Consider the following 20,659-nt stretch of genomic DNA (forward strand, 5'->3'; position numbering starts at 1 on the left):
CGAGAGCCGAAGCGAAATGGAGCACCGCTTCGGGAGCCTCAAAGGGGGGTAGAACCACACTGAGAAAAAACAATTATTTAAAACCGAAATTAAAATAAAAAAAAAATTATGAATAATATTCAGATTTAATTTGATTTTTATTGCCATGAACCTAAAATATTGAAGGATGAAATAAAAAGTATTCCCTTGACTTTTTTAATAAAATGATTGAGGAATCGAACTCGGACCTTTTCTAGCTAGCCGATGATAGCTTAATAAAGGTTAAAAGATAAATATCCGGATTTTGTAAAGACCTAACCATTTTTTTTTATAGTGCATAACCGGTTCCATTGCGGACCGATTCGAGCTCTAATGTGGAGGGTCCCCCGCACAGCTGGGTTCAGTTTCGAACAAACTCTTGGCCGCTGCGGACGTGTGTTGGAGCCCTCATTTCGGAGGCGGATTCGATTCGTGTGTGTGGTGTTTGGTGTACGGTGTGCTGGTGAGCGAACGCCGACGAGAGTGAATGTGAAACGCTGAAACGTGTCGCGCATGCGCCGTCTTCTTCACCGTTATCGTGGCTCTGTGTGCGGGTCTTTGTGGCCGTCGCCATGCGAAATTGCTCAAATTGTTTGGAAAATAGTGCAAAAACCCGATAAACATTGAACACCCACCTCCGGAGATCATTGGATATTTTTTGTGGATCTTTTTTTTTGGCGTTCTGCATCTCTTTTGCTCGCCCACAAATAAACGATTCACCCTCTCTGTCACTTGCTCAGTTTGTCTGTGTGTGTTGGTGCGTTAGTGTTTTTTTCTGATTTTTTCTTCTTTTTTTTTTGGGTCCCCTTTTGGAGTTCCGAGTCTTCTTTGTCCGTTGCTTCGTCGCCGTCTCGGCTTTGCTTACGTTTTCGTTCATGAATTTAATTTATTTTCGTGTTTAATTTTTTGCTGTTTTGCTGCTGCGTCTTCTAGTCTTCCACAGCCTCCCATGCAACAAAAGATGGGCTTTTGCGCAATTTTGGCGACTGCAGAAATATTAAAAAAAACTAGAGGTGCAGGGTTAGCAGAAAAGACTGTGGACCAAACGGAAGTCTCTGAAACTGTTAAAAATAGGTATAATAGGTCTAAGTAATCAAACAAAAAATTAAGCTAAAATATTTGTAAGTACTTTTTTCCCAATAAAAACGAAATTATAACACCTAAAGTATCAGTTTTTCAACGATAACGTAATTGATTAAAGTGACTAAGTTAATCTATAGAAATAGATAATTTTTTCTCACATTAGTGCTATATAAAGTCTTACTTTTCTGACCCTCTAACTGTTTCGAGAATGCTTGGCACGACAATTATAATTTTGTTGCCATTTTCATGTTATTCAAATAGTGGCAGATTCTGGTTTTAGGACTGCGTCAGAGAAGCCTGTTGCTCAATAGGAATTTCGGAATTTATTTGATCTCGGCTCGAACTTTGGCCAACAATTTCTGAAATTAGCCACAGAAATGTTTATTAATTAATATGAAACAGCCGGGGGCTGTGGCTAATGTTCGGAAAGCCAAAGCTTTTGCCTTCTTACCACAATACAATCTTTTGTATTGTACCGTAATTTCAAAGTGATTATTGCCGTTCAGTCTTCCACGCTTTCTGGACTTTCTCTCTCCCTCTCGCTCCCACCTCGGACCTTTTTGTCTTTTGGCCAACGCGGATCGCCCACAATTTTAACCGACCATTTGGGCTTAGCTTTTGCCGCATAAAAAGTTTTCTCTGCTCCGTCACTTAATAATAATTTCTAAACAAACTCCAAATTGCAATGGGCGGAAAAATGTTAAGAGGTGGAAGGGGGTGGTTAGGGGAGGCGGGCGGTCTTTATGACTTTGTTAGCTTTAGCACTCTGCAGTTGCTGTAATGTTAATTGTTTGCAGTTGTGCAATGGCATTTTATATATTTTTTACTTCTCTTTATCTTCGCTTTGCTGCTTTGCACATACATTATTTCTATGCTTTTCGATGTTGTCCGTTTTTTTGTATTATTTTTTTTGTTTTTTCGGTTTCCTTCTTGACTACTGTCGATTATGACTAATGGAATCTGTTTGTCGTTTGTTGGTTTGTAAGCCCCCAGAAGGTCAATTGCTTTGTGGGTAATTCCGTTTTCATCCGCCTCTTCGCCCTTTATTTGCTTTGCCATTTATTTGGCCATACTTCCACAATGCATTCAATAAATGCGATTTTATTTGCTCGCTTCACTTTGTGCCATGTAATTAATTGGTTAACATCAACGAACCATTTTGCTGTATACTTTACGCTCTTTGCGGTCGACGCAATTTTCAGTTTTTAAAAATCTTAAAAAATTAATGAGCGAATGAGCCAGAAATAGCAACATTACAAAATGCGGTTCAAAAACGTATTAATCAGATAGTAAATAAAAAAAGGGATAAAAAAGGCATACATTTTTTAATTATTGCAACATTTAAGGAAAGGTTATTTTATTTTAAATATTATTCTTTTGTAAACAAACAAATTTAATCGGACAACATTCATTTGCCATTTAAAACCTAAGAGCAAGTGACTATAAACAAAATATTCATTAATAGATAACTTCATCAGGTTTTATGCTAATTCAATCGATAAAACCGTGAACGCAAACATTTTAAACGAGAATTGGAGTGAATCGGAAGAATCATCAGATTTCCTAAAACACAGAGTGTGAATCTCCGCATGAATCACTGCATTTTTGGTTATTCATGTCTCACAGAAATCGCTTGTCTCATTTTTCAGTGCAATAATTGGAAACTATGGGATCTCAGCTGAGTAAAAATTAAAGTGTGAACCAAATGTTCAACCGAACCACTGTGATGAAACTTGAAATGATGCAAAAATAAGCCCATGTCCTCAAAGTCAATCCTAATCCTCAAGTGTTAGTTTACTTAATTAATTTAACAATACAAACGCGTCGTAACCGACCGATTTTCGTGCACCACAATAGCGAACAAACGAATAATATACGAAAAAAAAGAAATTGTTTGCAATCAATATGAGTGTTCCAAGTGCGCCCCGTCAGAGGGCAGCAAGCAAAAATCGAGATCCATGTCCCAGCCCAAAAAAAATCCAGCTCCGACATTTTTTGCCCGGGGCAACCTGCGGAGGAGCCCTGCTGTTGCTGCTGATTAGTCTCGCTCTGGATCTGGGCTACGTGCATTGTTATGGTGAGTACCAACGACCTACCACTTCCCCACATTGTATGGTTATTCAATTCAATTAGGTCTATTTGCATAGACATGATTCGTGATTACAAGGGAAATATTGTTTAGTTGGGGAATGTGAAAACTAATACAAAAGATATAGTTTAGATAGTTTCATTTCAATAAACACAAAACCGTTTCTTTTTGGAAAACTTAACATTTTAGTATAAACCAGATCTGATAATGCCACGATAATCCGAAAAATCCTAGACCATTACTCCTCACTCTAAATTATGTGCAACTTAAACTTATGGAGTTTCTACTATTTTGTAAATTTAAATGCAAAAAGAAGTTGTTAACAAAATAGCGACTTTAAAGGCAAATAAACCCATCATAGCTTGAACTGTGTAAATACTACCTGGTCAACATTGACGTCATCCCATAGACGCTTTGCATTGGGATCGCCAGACGTGCCAAGATCTCGTGGCTTCAAAATGACCGATTAGATCCCGCCACACACAATTTATTATTCATAAAAAAGTGTATATATTATACATGCACAGATAAAAATATTTCTTGATTTTGTATTAAAGTATATAATTTTTATTCAAAATTTTTTGTTTTAGTTCCATTTAATGTTCTAAAATAGTTTTAATAACTTTAAGTATATGCATATTTTTGTATTGATCTGAAAATATTGTTTATTAGTAAAAGAAAAATGTTATACATTTTACGAGGACACTGAAAAGTTTAATAATAAGTTGTTTATCCCCAGTAAATAATATTATTTAAATTTTGCAGAGTATTTTTTCCCTCAGTATACATTTTTCAAGTCAGAAGTTTAGACAGCAAAGCTATAGATTCCACGATGTCTGACGATACTGGTCACGTACCGCATGTGCAGTGGCGAGGGGCGTGGCTCGATGCTCGATCCGAGTCAAATGTCAACGCACGATCAACTGGTAATCCCCACCGCCCCTCTTGGTCAACCCATTGATTTGTTAGCTTCCTCTCATTTTTGCATTTTAATTTAATTTTTTTCCAACGCCTTACATTGTTTTGGCTTTGCTACTTTGCTTATCATTTGATTTATGATCAGAAACCCAATTTTGTATTTTTATTTTGCAACATTTGGCCTAATGAAATTACTGCAAACAAACGTGAAATATATCCCATTGTGTTGGCCAGACCCGCCCCCCGTGGGGTGACTGTCTTCGTGCCCTTTTCCTGATCAAAAGATCGACGGATTTATCGATCTCCGATCCCAGCAGGTGGGATGGGGAAGTCGAACATTTAATTCGACTCGGCTGTTGGCAGCAAATAATTTGTTTCATTTTGTTTTCTTTTCATCAATTTTATTAGCATTTGCGAAGGTCCATTGTTTTTTTTTTAGCGTCGATTGATTATATTAAATTTTCTACATGGAATTGAAGGCGAAGTGGAAAGAAAGATCACACAAGCACATTACAAAGTACTGCTAAAGATGATATAATATACAACGAAGGCCGAAGGCTTACTAACCCAGTGCGATGTGTCGCGATTCTATATATATAACGAAAGCTCGAGATGATAAGGAATGAAGCTTTTTCCGTTATCAGTGCAATAACATGTGTCGCCAAACCAAAATAAATAGTAAGCTATTCGATTAAATTATGAATGAAAGTTTCAAATTATCACTGGTAAACATTTTTTTTGATAATAATTTTGGTAACAATTTATTACTAATAACTACGAATATATATATACTTATACGCTTAAACCAGTACTTAGTTGGAATAGGAGTTGTAAAAAGACATTTGTTGTGAGTATAACCACAATCCCTTTTTCACTCTGATTTATCTCATGGATGCGTGCATAAACATTTTCTTTAATGCCTCACAAACAGACTTTTCTTATCACAATTTGTTTACATTTTTTAAGAGGTGTACCTAGAATTTATGGGACTTATCTATGTTTGTGGTGCTTTCATTTTTTATGTTTTTCCTTTCTATAAAAAATAAGTATTAAAAAATATTTGGGGAATACCCGACATACATTATCTTGACGGTAACATTGGCAAACAAAGAAATCAGCGTCAGTAGATTCGCGAGTATCGAGGCGTACGGATCATCTAGAAATGAGCGGAAGAAACGACGAAGCTTCTGGAAGTGGCGGGGCGAGTAATGGGGATAAAGCTTTGGCTACCTCATCGGAAGAGAGTCGGAGTGCCGGAACAAAGAGAAAGAACGAAGAAAATGATTGTGTAGCCAAGCGGCGGAAAGAGACAAAAGGCGACTCTTCGGTTTTGGTATCAGAGGAACAAGCGAATCGGATTTCCGAGAAAAATAACGAGGGAACTTCTTCTAAATCTTCGCCTCCCACAACTATCCTCGCCTTAAACGTCTATTGCTGGGATGTTATAATATCTTACCTGAGCCTAAGTGATCTAGTACCACTGGCCGCTTCAAGCCGTCATCTTACCGAATTTTTCAAATCCTTAAAACTTAAAGAGGAAAAAATTACTCGAATTTGGCCAACCAAAACTATCTTCTCCTTAAACGTCGATTGCTGGGATGTTGTATTATCTTACCTGAGCCTGAGAGATCAAGTGCAACTGGCCGCCTCAAACCGTCATCTTACAGGAGTTTTCGAATCCTTACAACATCGTTACAGATGCCTTACTGAATGCGACACGGCAAATATCGACGAAACAGATTTGCATTTATTACTTGAAATCGTTAAAGAGCATTTGATCAGCTATGAGTCATCACTCGATCCTCAGTCCAATGGCGACCAGCATTTGTGGCTGTTGCGCCGTTTCGATAACCTGCGACACCTAAAAATGACCTTCCGGCGACCCAGATTTCACGATTTGAAACAGTTGAAGAGTCTAACATCAATACATGCCTATCTGAACTTCGGCAATGCGGAGATCTACGAGAATTTCGTTCGGAGCCTGACGGAACTGCCTCACCTAAGAAAATTAATATTGGAGTCGAGAGATTATAAAGGAAAGGGACTGCATGTCCTGGAAAATTTGGAATCCCTGGAGATCGGCTCGCATCCCGGATTTGATGCCAACTTTTTAGCTGAATGTTGCATGAAAATGAAGCAGTTGCGCCACCTTAATATGGGCAAACACATCGATAACCTTACCGCGGAAAATTTTAAGGTAATTGTCAAGAACTGTCGCCATTTGGAAAGGCTGGCTTTTGGAACAAGACTTCTGGAACCGACTGTTCGCTATGAGATTGTCTGCCAGCTGCCCAATCTGAAACACCTGCAGTTGTTGCATCGGGACTCGCTAAGAACACATTTCATCGAGGGACTGATTCGAAAACAGGGCTCTCCGATGGAAAGTCTTATTTTAGAGGGAGACTTCTTGGAACCTGAGCAAGTAGATCATCTTTGCGAAATATCATCCCTCCGGGAGCTTTCTGTAGCCTGCGAAATTTTTCCATTAAAAAGTCTCTTGAAGCTGCGAACCCTGGAAATCTTGGACATTAGAATGCCAACTGTTACAAATGAAAACCTATTGGCTCTTCTGGAAGGCTGTCCTCTTTTGCGCGTATTAAGTGTCCGAAGTTGCGGATTAATCACCTCAGATTTTGTTTTGGAAGCAAATCGATTGTATAGTCGCAGAAAGATCAAAATTTACTTGCACCACTCATCAGTTGATTGGCGTAAACTCCCGATTTTAAATGACAATAAGTTCATTCAATTCATAGACGGCTTTTTAAGTAGCCCCATTTTGATAAACCAAGAGCTTTTGTGATACTCATTTTATATTTTTTCGATTGTAAAATTTGTTTATAAATTAAATTTACATATTCAAAATATAATAAATATGATCTATTTAATGAATTTTTGGGTTAGTTTATTATGGAAATTATAGAAATTTAGTGTACTTGAAACAATTTAAAAATTATTCTTTAGGTAATTCCCAGCATCGTTTAAAGCACCATAATTATTTATCACATTTCAAGTATTTTTTCCACAGAAAGTAAACCATCAATTAAAATCCGAATAAAATCCCCTATTTATTAAAACGACTAGTTCAGTATTGACCATGATTATGATGATTATCATTTGGACTTTTAAATTGAATGCTTATTCATACATGTCCAATACTGGAAATTTTAATTAGTCAAATGGTATTTTGATTAACGAAATAAAAATACCCAAAGCGAAGTGGTGGAAAAAAGCAAACCAACTAACTGAATCGTTAACATCGTGTAAGCTCTACGTACATATATATTGGGCAAGTGTTTCAATAGAACTTCGTTTTAGGAATGACTGCATTCTTTGCGAATCGCAACTCTTAATTAAGCCGCTAGAGATAAAATAAATTCTTTGGGCGTCATTAGTCTTAAAGTTAAGCGGGGCGAGAACTCGCACGGGATTGTAAAATTAAATTAAGTCATGTGCGCATTTTTATAAACCGTCAAATTTGGCAACCAATTAACAGCTAACAAATAGATGTCACTGTCTACATTCATTGTTTTTTTCGTCCTCCATAATTAGTATTAATTTTAACAAACTTGCTTGAAAGCGAAAGTTTTTTTGCTTTTGAGTTTGTCGACACATGTGACAAATTTTCAAAAAAAATATTTTAATAAAAACATTTTGCTTGCAAATTTTAAATATTCAAATTTTCAAGCTTAAAATAAATGAAAATCTACATAATTATAACAGATTTCATAAAGGTACTTTCTGCTGCTCAGAAAGCTTGAAACATGATATTTTATTACTTCACAGTAGGCGTAATAAGCGACAGACATAATTTGTAAGTAAATAAGCTAAAAAAAAACTAATGCGGAGAAAGCTAATTGCCAGTCGATTCATCAACATCTTTCTTTTGGCACTTCTGTGCTACCTAATATTTATATTCCGCTTCGATCGGAAACAAGGCAAAAGTATAAGAGAAGTAACCCAGATTTCAGTCGTTGAAGAAGATGAATTCTTTGTCAACACCTCGGGATGTCAAATAAGTTCGACGGCGGCACTTTCGGAATTCGCATTGCCCTTTATGGAACCGCTTGAACCAATTGTTTGCCGCATGGTGCAGCTGATGATCACGGAGACAATTGGAGGTAGAAATTACCTAAAGCGAAATATATCAGAATCTGACCTTTCCACATGCTGTCGTGTTTTACGCTGGAGAGATGTGTCCTGCATATATCGGGAATTTTTGAGGGTTGATGACTCATACAACGAGTACCAATCCTTGAGGTTTTTCAAGCTAAGCGAACAATCGAGATACCTTGAGGTGGGAACTGGTCAGCAAAACATTCGCACTTGGTGTTGGGTGGACTTTGCCAGGATCATTTTTCATGACGTCCTGTACTTTTTACCACCCCCGCCAAAAGCTTCCAGCAAGTCTGCCCTCAAGAAAAAGCTGTCTGTGATGATCTTGGGTGTAGATTCTATTTCTCATATGCACTACCTTCGCTACTTTCACCAAGTGGCCGACTATATCGAGCACTTGCCGCACACCGAATTCTGGGGCTACAATCGAATCGGGTTAAACACCTATCCCAACCTAATGCCACTTGTCAGTGGTCTTAACGTTCATGAGATGGAGGAGTCTTGTTACAACGGCAGACCAAACTTTGACAATTGCACTTTTTTGTGGAATCTTTTTAAGAAGGCCGGTTACAGGACCATTTTTGCAGAAGATACAGATACAGCTGGATTATTTATCTACCTAAAGAAGGGATTCAAGAAGCAGCCCACTGATCTGTACATGCGTCCTCTGATGACCGAGATCGAATCTCATTCATTATATCGCACAAAGTTGGACCTTAAGTGCACTGGGCATCGGCTATATGGAAATTTTTATTATGAATTCGTCTTGAGTCTAATTCCACACATTCAACGCAGTCCGTTTTTCTCATTTTTGTGGAATATGCACGGCATCCACGACTATTTTCCCTATGCCAAGTTTGTGGATAAGGAGTACTTGAATATATTGACCAGGTTCTACGAAGAGGGAGTAATGGATCACACTCTGATACTTTTTATGGGTGATCATGGTTTGAGGTTCGACCGATTTGCTAGAACTGCTCCGGGACAACATGAAATGTCGCAGCCTCTCTTGATCGCCATCTATCCGGAATGGCTGAAAAGGAAATTCCCCCTGGCCATGTCCAATTTTCAGCGGAACGCCAGGAGTCTGATAACGACTTTTGACCTGCACGAAACCCTCAAAGATGTGATCCATCTAGATCGACTAACCGATGCTAGTGTGAAGAACCGAACGCTATTTCTTGAAAACAGTCGTGGGATCAGCTTGTTTCTGCCCATTCCCGAGCGTAGAAATTGCCGTTCCGCAGATATACCGCGACATTATTGCCTCTGCAATGAGTTGAAAACGATGTCTATCTACAAGAGTTCTGTACAAGAGGGAGCCCGTTTTGCAGTGGACAGGATTAATGAGCTAATCAAGGCATATCCTCAGTGTCAGAAATTGGAGCTAAAGGAAGTTCGCGCTGCCTATCGCGCCAAAGATGAAGCCAGAGGAGACTACAAGCTGTCGCAGATTTTGGTTCGCCTGAAAACAACGCCAGGAAACGGGAACTTTGACGCAACCATTCTTATAACACTTCTTAATGGCGAGAGGGTGGATATGAAACTGGGAGGTACTGTGACGAGGACAGACAGATACGGCCATCAGTCGTACTGCGTTCAAAACTATCGCATTGAAATGTACTGTTATTGCTTATAATGGACTGAGAAATAAACATAAATAATAATAATGTTATTACTGGTGGAATGTAAAATTTATTTTTAGAAAACTAAATCTTTTTTCTATAATACTTATAAAGTATTAACATGCAGTTCATTTATAATTGTAATTACATTACAAATCCCATTAATTTTGTTAGATTTTTTAGAAATTTGTTTCACTCTTAACTTTATTAAAACTTAACTTAATTAACCCCTGCGTATTTGTTGTAGTGCAGTAAACTACAATTAGTTATGATACACCGCAAGTTTTCTCTGAAAATTAATTATGCAATGCCACGTGAAAAAAAATCAGCGTCTTTTGTTTAAACAGCCAGAGTCACGCACGAGCCGAGATGAAAGTGAATTTCGAGACGTATCGGAGTCGTATAAATCAAAAGACTTAGAAAACGAACGCAAAACAGCTGAGGAAACGCAGAGAGCGACTCACGGAAAGTACAATGCGACAATTGATGGCGCCGACAAAGTTGGGCACAAAAAACCAGTAGTTCATATCGTATGTATTTTGTTTTTTAGGGGAATCCGTGATGTCGTGCATGTTTTCCAAAGAGAAAAAACCAAAACAGCTCATATGTGGAAGCTTCTTCGGCGTGCAGGTGTTGGTTAGTAATTTTTTTCCTTTTTCGCCAACATTCCGTACAACGCCAACGCAGAGTGTTTGTGTACATATAAGCTATATATATACGATATTGTTGATCGGAGTCAGCTGAGGCTTCCTCTCTCTGAGTCTCCTCAGCTGGCTACGTTTTTGGTTAACCGGATCTGATTCTGTTTGCCATCTCAGACCTGGAAATTAATGCTGTTTGTTGCTGTTGCCTTTGCTTTTGCTGTTGCTAGCCATCCATCCATCCATCACTCACTCACTCTCGAAAATGGTACGAAATATAGTCATGACTTGTAGCTGTGGCTCGGAACCCCTTCAGCTGTCAACGTCATATGGCTGGCATGGTTTGCTCGCGGTGAAGAATGAAGGCCCACAGAACCGACAAAACAAACCATCTTATTTCGTCCAGAATGGAGCTATGGTCGAATTCGAGGGTGATGCCGTAACAAAAGCTATATTATAACGAGCAAAAAGAACAAATAAACTGGTTTGAATGTCTGCTATGTGTATTCCATCTAAGCACTTTTTAGAATGTTGGGCATGTTTTCTTTTTGGGCTGCGGGCATTGGCTTGTTAATTTGAGAACTGGTTTCTCGTAGACCTTCCCTCTCCCCATCGCAATTATACGCAAATAAACCATAATTATAACGTTTAGCGTCAGAGCAATTACGCCCTGCAGATTTTTATCACTTAAAGGTGTCTTCTGTTTAACAAATATTTATTTTTACAAGCCGTGTTTTTGTGTGAATTATGCTTAAAGTCGGCTCGAAAAAGGTGTAATTATTAATTGAGCTCAACGATAACAAGGCAGTTAAATTTGTTTTTCTTTCGGTTTATTTTACGAATTTTAATTTTGATTTAAAGTTCAACTATTTGAAACCGAGGTTAAATACTTTGTTGAGCACTGATTAAAATTCTTTATAAACGTCCGGGTGGGGCGATTAGTCAAATTCAATTAGAATTTATCCGAGATTGTATTGTAATTAGTTTTTATGATGACAAGTCGAATGTAGATAATTTCCCAAAATTGCTAGGCAACTAGTTAGAATAACAAAGTGGTAGAAAAATATGCAAATTGGAACCATTCCATTGGGTGTGAGTCAAATCTCGGCTGCCCAAGCCTCAAGTCAATCAATTTTCCAGTCAATTAAAACCAAACTAAGTCAACTAAAAACATTTTCTAATATCACAATCTACAATTTATCGGATCACTTTGACTTTGGCTAAAAACCGGCTACTGTCCAGCGACAAGTTTATGCGTAAATTATTTATCTAATTTGAAGTGAACATTTAAGGCATTCTCAGATCTTAACTAGCTCAAATTTATGCGTCATTTACACGCGTAAAAGTGAACTGAATTCACGCAAATAAATGCAAATTAATTTGAAACGTCATCGCCAACACCTTGGTTTTATTACCACTTAATGTATATATTATTTTTTGAATTCTTTCGAAATATCGAATGGATTATGTAGGTGAAGGCTTGGCTGAAGTAATTTTAAACGTTTCTAGATTTTTTAATGGATTTATAGATATGAAAACATGGTACATAACCTAATAGGCGCTAGATAAGAAATACAATTTTTCATTTTTAATTAACATGGTTATTATTAAAGTTAAGAACCGTGAGGTAGAATACATTTTAAGACAGAACTAAAAGTAGATTAAATTTTATTGAATAAAATTACAAATTTCTATTAATATCGCATATTTTCTATTTTCCAGAAAAAATGTATAGTCAGACGGAGAAGCAGCGCTACGATGGCTGGTACAATAATCTGGCCCATCCCGACTGGGGATCCGTGGGTAAGTGCACTTATCATAATAAACTGGAATTTCCGCCAGGCCGCAGATGACAACTTTCGAAAAGTAGGCGTGATTTGAGCTGATTACGCCTCTAATTAAAATCAGTTAGATGATTTAGATTTGCATATCGATTGGTTCTTTCGCAATGCCTGCAATTAGCATATTCGCCAGCTGTGTGAGAAAGCTAACCTTTGCCCTGCCCCTTTTTCAGATAGCCACCTGGTGCGGAAGGCGCCGCCCTCCTATTCAGATGGGGTCTACGCGATGGCAGGTGCCAACCGACCCTCGACCCGTAGGCTTAGCAGGCTCTTCATGCGCGGCAAGGACGGACTGGGGTCAAAGTTCAACAGGACGGCCCTGCTGGCCTTCTTTGGCCAGCTGGTGGCCAACGAGATTGTGATGGCCTCCGAGTCCGGCTGCCCCATCGAGATGCACCGCATCGAGATCGAGAAGTGCGACGAGATGTACGACAGGGAGTGTCGGGGCGACAAGTACATACCCTTCCATCGGGCAGCCTACGATCGGGACACCGGCCAGAGTCCGAATGCCCCGAGGGAACAGGTGGGTGATGCACAACCATCGGATGCGTTCCACTGACATCCACTACTGAAATCATACTCCGCAGATAAATCAAATGACTGCTTGGATTGATGGCAGTTTCATTTACAGCACCTCCGAGGCCTGGCTCAACGCCATGCGCTCCTTCCACAACGGCACTCTGCTCACCCAGAAGGACGGCAAGCTCCCGGTGCGCAACACCATGCGGGTGCCGCTCTTCAACAACCCGGTGCCGAGTGTCATGAAGATGCTCAGTCCGGAGCGGCTGTTTCGTAAGTTTTACTATAAATATTAAGTGAGGAAATTACATTATTTATAGTGTAGTTTTTAGAGAAATATTTACAAAATACAGCTTTTTTTAAAAAGAGATATATATTTTGACATAAGTTTGATTTTAATATCAATTAAGACGATATTTTACAACCGGCGTTATAACGCCCTTTTAAAGAAAATAAGAAAAATAAATATAAAATAATAAAATAGGAAAAAAAAATATTTTTTTATTTATAAGAAAATTATCTTTGTATAACACTGGTCGACAAAAAAAAAGCCCAAGAATAAAAGCTACCAAACGTGAAAGGATTTTAGCTGTAGATTACTACCTCATACTTGGAAACTTTCCATCACGTCGAAGTTTTGAGAAATCCGTGGTCAAAGTTCCGAATTTTCGATTTTTAGGCACTTTTTGCGGCTTAATAGTAAGAAAACCTTTCGTAGCCCAGAGCCACAATTTAGCGGAAATGGTACCTTGAACCTTTAACTTCAAGAGTGTCCAATCACAAAGCTGGGCGACCTCTACTTCTTTAGCTACAATGGATTTTACAGAAGTACTTTTTGTCACTTTTTTTCATCTATAGTAGCCTGATATTTTTAATGTATTGTATCTATCAAATAAAAACACCTCTTAACGAGGTAAAAAACTAGTGACGACCGCACCTTCAACATACAAAAGTTCTGATATCAACATTTGTGACGAAAAATTATTACACTCGTCATTAAATAGACTTTCTAATATTTTCTCATTCGGCCCGCCCTAGCAAACTATTCCAGCCTTTTTCCCCTTACAGGCATTTTCTATTGCAGCGTGACGAATGAGAAAAGATTAGAAAGTCTATTTAATGACGAGTGTAATAATTTTTCGTCACAAATGTTGATATCAGAACTTTTGTATGTTGAAGGTGCGGTCGTCACTAGTTTTTTACCTCGTTAAGAGGTGTTTTTATTTGATATCAGAAGTTTTTGTTTGTTTACATTTGCTCTCATAGGAGCTAATATATACATTTAAATTTAAATTGGTCAATCATAATTTTTAAACTATTGTATTTTAACAAATTAAGTTAAAAAGGCGTTGAAGTATTTCAAAATACCTTTTAAACGAGGTATAGTACATGTCTGTACCTTTAGTAGTGTAGAACTTACAAACTAACGAAATTTAGCTATTTTTAGCTTTTTCCCGCTAAAGTAGCGGCTTTTTCCAAAAGTCGTAGAACAAAAGATTCCTATATGGAACTCTTAAGTGCAAATTTACTGATTCCATGACCCTAAAGTACAGTTCGGATACCCTCCCACAAAATTCAATACTCAGGGAGCGTTAATTGTTCGAGCTGGCAAAAGTGGCTATTTTCGAATAAAAATAACTTTTAAACGTGACTTTTTACAGTAATGTGTTATATACCAAAATTTAAGGAATCTCAAGGGCTATACAGTTTAAGGTTTTAAAGAAAATCGTTAGAGCCGTTTTTGAGAAAAATAAAAAAAAGCTAAAAAAAAAGTTTTAAAAAATTGTCTTTTGTTCATATTTTTTTAAGTATTACATTTACACAAATTGCATATAGAAGGCGTTTATAGCATTTAAAAATACCTTTCAAACGAGATGCAGCACAAGCCTGTAGCTTTAGTAGTATAGAAGTTACGGCTTTCCGAATTTTAGCTACTTATAGCTGTTTTCCCGCTAAACTAGCGGGTTTTTCCAAAAGTGGTAGAACAAAAGTTTTTTATATCGATGTGATGAACGTCATATCAAATTTTCAGAACTTAAAAAACATATTTTGGACAAGTGGACAAGTGGACAAGTGGACAAACAGAATTAAATTTTCATTTTGGGAAGAAGAAGAAAATCTTATTTTGGCTATAACTTTTGAACGGAGAGTCGGATTTTGACAAATGACCCCTCATTCGACGGGTATTTTCAAAAGGAATACAACTAAAACATTGCGAGGGGGCATTTATCCCCACCGGCCCCAACAGCTCCAAATTTCGAAATTTTCACTTTTTCACTTTCACCGCTCTCTCTCCCAAGCCAATTGATTTTCTTAAAGTCTTGGTATGCAATCCTGTTAGTTTTCGCAATACCTTTCGATAGGTGTATTATTCATTATGATCGGACCATCACAGTAGATTTTCATTTCTTCGTGTATATATAGTAGTCGCCTTCGCACACTCTCCTGGTGCGCTTCGTCACTACATGGACTGCCGTCCATAGTGATATGGGTCTCAGTTCAACAAGAAAAATATCAGGCTACTATAGATGAAAAAAAATGACAAAAAGTACTTCTGTAAAATCCATTGTAGCTAAAGAAGTAGAGGTCGCCCAGCTTTGTGATTGGACACTCTTGAAGTTAAAGGTTCAAGGTACCATTTCCGCTAAATTGTGGCTCTGGGCTACGAAAGGTTTTCTTACTATTAAGCCGCAAAAAGTGCCTAAAAATCGAAAATTTGGAACTTTGACCACGGATTTCTCAAAACTTCGACGTGATGGAAAGTTTCCAAGTATGAGGTAGTAATCTACAGCTAAAATTCCTTCAGGTTTTGTAGCGTTTATTCTTGGGCCAAGAAAAAGTCTTGATTTTGTCGACCTGTGTAATTATAGCTTCAAGTTTCTAAGAATATTATACCAATTTCATGGAATAAATATTAAAATAATAATACAATATTTCACAGAATTTTATAACTATTTTATGGTCTAAACTTTAGACTCTAAAGAATTTATACAAACATGTGCTTTTACATTTGTATACTAGTTACCTATTACAAAATTTTTAAAAAATTAAAAATAACCAGTAATCAATCTTTTATTTGGTTTTGATAACATTTATTTATTAATTATACTTCTGATATTATTTATTTCCAGTTCTGGGCGACCCTCGCACCAACCAGAATCCTGCGATCCTGTCCTTCGCCATTCTCTTCCTGCGCTGGCACAACACTCTGGCCCAGCGGATCAAGCGACTGCATCCGGATTGGAGTGACGAGGACATTTACCAGCGGGCCCGCCACACGGTGATTGCCAGCCTGCAGAATGTGATAGTCTATGAGTATTTGCCGGCCTTTCTGGGCACCTCACTGCCACCCTACGACGGGTATAAACAGGACATACATCCTGGCATCGGTCACATATTCCAGGCGGCTGCCTTTCGTTTTGGCCACACAATGATTCCGCCGGGAATTTACAGGCGCGATGGTCAGTGCAACTTTAAGGAAACGCCCATGGGCTATCCGGCGGTCAGACTTTGCTCCACTTGGTGGGATTCAAGCGTGAGTTTTTGGGTTTACGGAATAGGGAATTATTTGATAGAACTTATACTCTTTTTAGGGATTTTTCGCTGACACCAGTGTGGAAGAGGTGCTTATGGGCCTGGCCTCGCAAATATCCGAACGTGAGGATCCCGTTCTCTGCTCCGATGTGCGGGACAAACTCTTCGGACCCATGGAGTTTACGCGCCGTGATCTGGGGGCTCTGAATATAATGCGAGGTCGGGATAATGGTTTGCCGGATTACAATACGGCCAGGGAGTCGTATGGCCTGAAAAGGCACCAAACCTGGACGGACATCAATCCGCCGCTGTTCGAAACGCAGCCAGAGCTTTTGGAGTAAGTAATAAGCCTGAGAAAATCCAAATAAAATTAATTAACTGATTCCCCTCACATTTATAGCATGCTAAAAGAGGCCTATGACAACCAGCTGGATGATGTGGATGTCTATGTGGGCGGCATGTTGGAATCCTATGGCCAACCGGGCGAGTTCTTCACTGCAGTGATCAAGGAGCAATTCCAGCGACTTCGGGATGCCGATCGTTTTTGGTTCGAGAACGAAAGGAATGGGATATTCACGCCCGAAGAGATCAAGGAGCTGCGCAAGATCACCCTGTGGGACATCATAGTGAACAGCACGGATATAAACGAGGAGGAGATCCAGAAGGACGTGTTCATGTGGCACACCGGCGATCCCTGTCCGCAGCCCATGCAGCTGAATGCCACCGAACTGGAGCCGTGCACCTATTTGGAGGGCTACGACTACTTCTCGGGCTCCGAACTGATGTTCATCTACGTGTGCGTCTTCCTCGGCTTTGTGCCCATTCTGTGCGCCGGTGCCGGTTATTGTGTGGTCAAGTTGCAGAACAGCAAGAGGAGAAGGTTAAAGATCCGCCAGGAGGCACTGAGGGCGCCGCAACACAAGGGTTCGGTGGACAAGATGCTGGCCAGGGAGTGGCTGCATGCCAATCACAAGCGATTGGTGACGGTTAAATTCGGCCCCGAGGCGGCCATTTACACGGTGGACCGGAAGGGGGAGAAGCTGCGCACCTTCAGCCTGAAGCACATCGATGTGGTCAGTGTGGAGGAGTCGGCCACGAATCACATCAAGAAGAAGCCGTATATTCTACTGCGCGTGCCCAGTGATCATGATTTGGTACTCGAGCTGGAATCTTATGGAGCACGGCGGAAGTTCGTGAAGAAGCTGGAGGATTTCCTGCTGCTGCACAAGAAGGAGATGACCCTGATGGAGGTGAATAGGGATATTATGTTGGCAAGGGCGGAAACAAGGGAGAGGAGACAGAAGCGACTGGAGTACTTCTTCCGGGAGGCCTACGCTTTGACCTTTGGCCTGAGACCGGGAGAGAGGAGGAGGAGGTCAGATGCCTCCAGCGATGGCGAGGTGATGACCGTGATGCGAACCAGTCTCTCCAAGGCGGAATTTGCCGCCGCCTTGGGCATGAAACCCAACGATATGTTTGTGCGCAAGATGTTTAACATAGTTGACAAGGATCAGGATGGAAGGATCAGCTTCCAGGAGTTCCTCGAAACGGTGGTCCTCTTCTCACGCGGCAAAACGGACGACAAGCTGAGGATTATCTTCGATATGTGCGATAATGATCGCAACGGGGTCATCGACAAGGGCGAACTGAGCGAAATGATGCGATCGCTGGTGGAGATTGCCAGGACAACGAGTCTGGGTGATGATCAGGTCACTGAGCTTATTGATGGCATGTTCCAGGATGTGGGACTCGAGCACAAGAACCATTTGACCTACCAGGACTTCAAACTGATGATGAAGGAGTACAAGGGTGACTTTGTGGCCATTGGGCTGGATTGCAAGGGCGCCAAGCAGAACTTCTTGGACACTTCGACGAATGTGGCCAGAATGACGTCGTTTAACATCGAACCCATGCAGGATAAGCCCCGCCACTGGCTGCTGGCCAAGTGGGATGCCTACATCACGTTCCTCGAGGAGAATCGCCAGAACATCTTTTACCTGTTTCTGTTTTATGTGGTGACTATAGTGCTTTTTGTGGAGCGATTCATCCACTACTCGTTCATGGCGGAGCACACGGATCTGCGGCACATAATGGGTGTGGGCATTGCCATTACCAGAGGATCGGCAGCCTCGCTCTCCTTCTGCTACTCCCTGCTGCTCCTCACGATGTCCAGGAATCTGATCACCAAACTCAAGGAGTTTCCCATCCAACAGTACATTCCCCTGGACTCGCACATCCAGTTCCACAAGATAGCTGCCTGCACGGCGCTCTTCTTCTCGGTTCTTCACACCGTGGGTCACATTGTGAACTTCTACCATGTGTCCACGCAGTCGCACGAGAATCTGAGGTGTCTCACCAGGGAGGTGCACTTCGCCTCGGACTACAAACCGGATATAACCTTCTGGCTCTTCCAGACGGTCACCGGCACCACTGGCGTCATGCTCTTCATCATCATGTGCATCATCTTTGTGTTTGCCCATCCAACGATCAGGAAAAAGGCCTATAACTTCTTCTGGAACATGCACACCCTGTACATTGGACTGTATCTGCTGAGCTTGATCCACGGATTGGCTAGGTTGACTGGACCTCCCCGCTTCTGGATGTTCTTCCTCGGTCCCGGCATCGTTTACACGCTGGACAAGATCGTCTCGCTGAGGACCAAGTACATGGCGCTGGACGTGATCCAAACGGATCTGCTGCCCTCCGACGTGATCAAGATCAAGTTCTATCGGCCGCCGAATCTAAAGTATCTTTCGGGTCAGTGGGTGAGATTATCCTGCACCGCCTTTCGGCCGCATGAGATGCACAGCTTTACGTTGACCTCGGCGCCGCACGAGAACTGCCTGAGTTGCCACATTAAAGCTCAGGGTCCCTGGACGTGGAAGCTGCGCAACTACTTCGACCCGTGCAACTACAACCCGGAGGATCAGCCCAAGATCCGCATCGAGGGTCCCTTCGGGGGCGGCAACCAGGATTGGTACAAATTCGAGGTGGCCGTGATGGTCGGCGGCGGCATCGGGGTCACCCCGTACGCCTCTATTCTCAACGATTTGGTCTTCGGCACCAGTACCAATCGATACTCGGGCGTGGCCTGCAAGAAGGTCTACTTCCTATGGATCTGCCCCTCGCACAAGCACTTTGAGTGGTTCATCGACGTGCTGCGCGACGTGGAGAAGAAGGACGTGACCAATGTCCTGGAGATACACATATTCATCACGCAGTTCTTCCACAAGTTCGATCTGCGAACGACAATGCTGGTAGGTTAACGGGGATTTTGACTTATAAAGGTCATCTGTATAAATTGCATACACAGAGAAAAAAAGGGCCAATGGATCCATCGAGTATTTTTTCTTATCAATTTTGGTCCGTTCTTTGTTCATATCAAAATGATATTTCCGAACATATAATTTTGTACCATATTGATATGAAATCTTACCATTATGTTATTGGAAAACTTGATATGAAACAGTATCAATCTATCCGTTTTTTTTTCTGTGTAGTTCTAATTTATTTAATTATATATTCTTTCTTTTTCTTCAGTACATCTGTGAGAACCACTTCCAGCGGCTATCGAAAACCTCAATATTCACTGGTCTCAAGGCGGTCAATCATTTCGGTCGCCCGGACATGTCCAGCTTCTTGAAGTTTGTCCAAAAGAAGCACTCCTATGTGAGTTTTCAATATATTTACTCCCCATATAACACCTCAAATAATGAATACTTTTCATAGGTCTCCAAAATAGGCGTCTTCTCCTGCGGTCCTCGTCCGCTGACCAAAAGTGTGATGTCTGCCTGTGATGAAGTTAACAAAACGCGCAAGTTGCCCTATTTCATTCACCACTTCGAGAACTTTGGATAGATCTGCTATATGCTATATGCAGCTCTATCCATTTGTACACCTGCCACCTGTCCGTCTGTCTCTCAACGAAATCTAATTGTACTCTTAAGGTTCATTCATTAATTTAAGCGAATTCGGCTGCTCAAAATGTACTTAAATCGCTATCCCTTAATCGTAGGCTAATCATACGTACAATCATAATTTAGTCAAGTTTTGTTTAGTGCATTATGAAATTGAATCCCATTGTAACAAAATCACTGCAATCATAGCAAGAACAACAAAAAGGCCTCTACCTATATATGTGTATGTATGTATATGTGTATTTATTGAAAATATGATTTGTTATCAGTTTTTGTAAACCGTTCACATTATTTATTAAAAATTTACAATTACCTTTATACATAAAACATAAATTGCGTTTTGTTCGCGGGATGGGCATTA

General features: G+C 40.3%; 3 protein-coding genes across 4 annotated transcripts; all 3 read left to right on the plus strand.

Moving 5' to 3' along the window:
• The first annotated feature begins 391 nt into the window (after positions 1–391).
• On the plus strand, positions 392–20,616 carry Duox (dual oxidase). 2 transcript variants are annotated; one of them, XM_070217190.1, is made up of 10 exons: positions 392–481; positions 2,751–3,178; positions 12,210–12,290; positions 12,502–12,851; positions 12,916–13,120; positions 15,979–16,382; positions 16,441–16,718; positions 16,782–19,638; positions 19,922–20,050; positions 20,111–20,616. In XM_070217190.1, the coding sequence occupies exons 2-10, from the start codon at positions 3,007–3,009 to the stop codon at positions 20,237–20,239; spliced, it is 4,605 nt and encodes a 1,534-aa protein (XP_070073291.1). In that variant the 5' UTR covers positions 392–481; positions 2,751–3,006; the 3' UTR covers positions 20,240–20,616. The 2 variants fall into 2 exon arrangements, with proteins under 2 accessions (XP_070073291.1, XP_017006805.3); XM_017151316.3 differs by having other exon boundaries at positions 392–452.
• Positions 5,264–6,908, plus strand: LOC108063945 (uncharacterized). Its single transcript, XM_070219156.1, has one exon. The coding sequence runs from the start codon at positions 5,271–5,273 to the stop codon at positions 6,906–6,908; it is 1,638 nt and encodes a 545-aa protein (XP_070075257.1). The 5' UTR covers positions 5,264–5,270.
• On the plus strand, positions 7,901–9,865 carry LOC108064003 (uncharacterized). The gene has a single exon (XM_017151318.3). The coding sequence runs from the start codon at positions 7,947–7,949 to the stop codon at positions 9,858–9,860; it is 1,914 nt and encodes a 637-aa protein (XP_017006807.3). The 5' UTR covers positions 7,901–7,946; the 3' UTR covers positions 9,861–9,865.
• Positions 20,617–20,659: the final 43 nt, after the last annotated feature.

The sequence above is a fragment of the Drosophila takahashii genome, chromosome 2L (genome assembly GCF_030179915.1).
Source record: "Drosophila takahashii strain IR98-3 E-12201 chromosome 2L, DtakHiC1v2, whole genome shotgun sequence".
Lineage (NCBI taxonomy): Eukaryota > Metazoa > Arthropoda > Insecta > Diptera > Drosophilidae > Drosophila > Drosophila takahashii.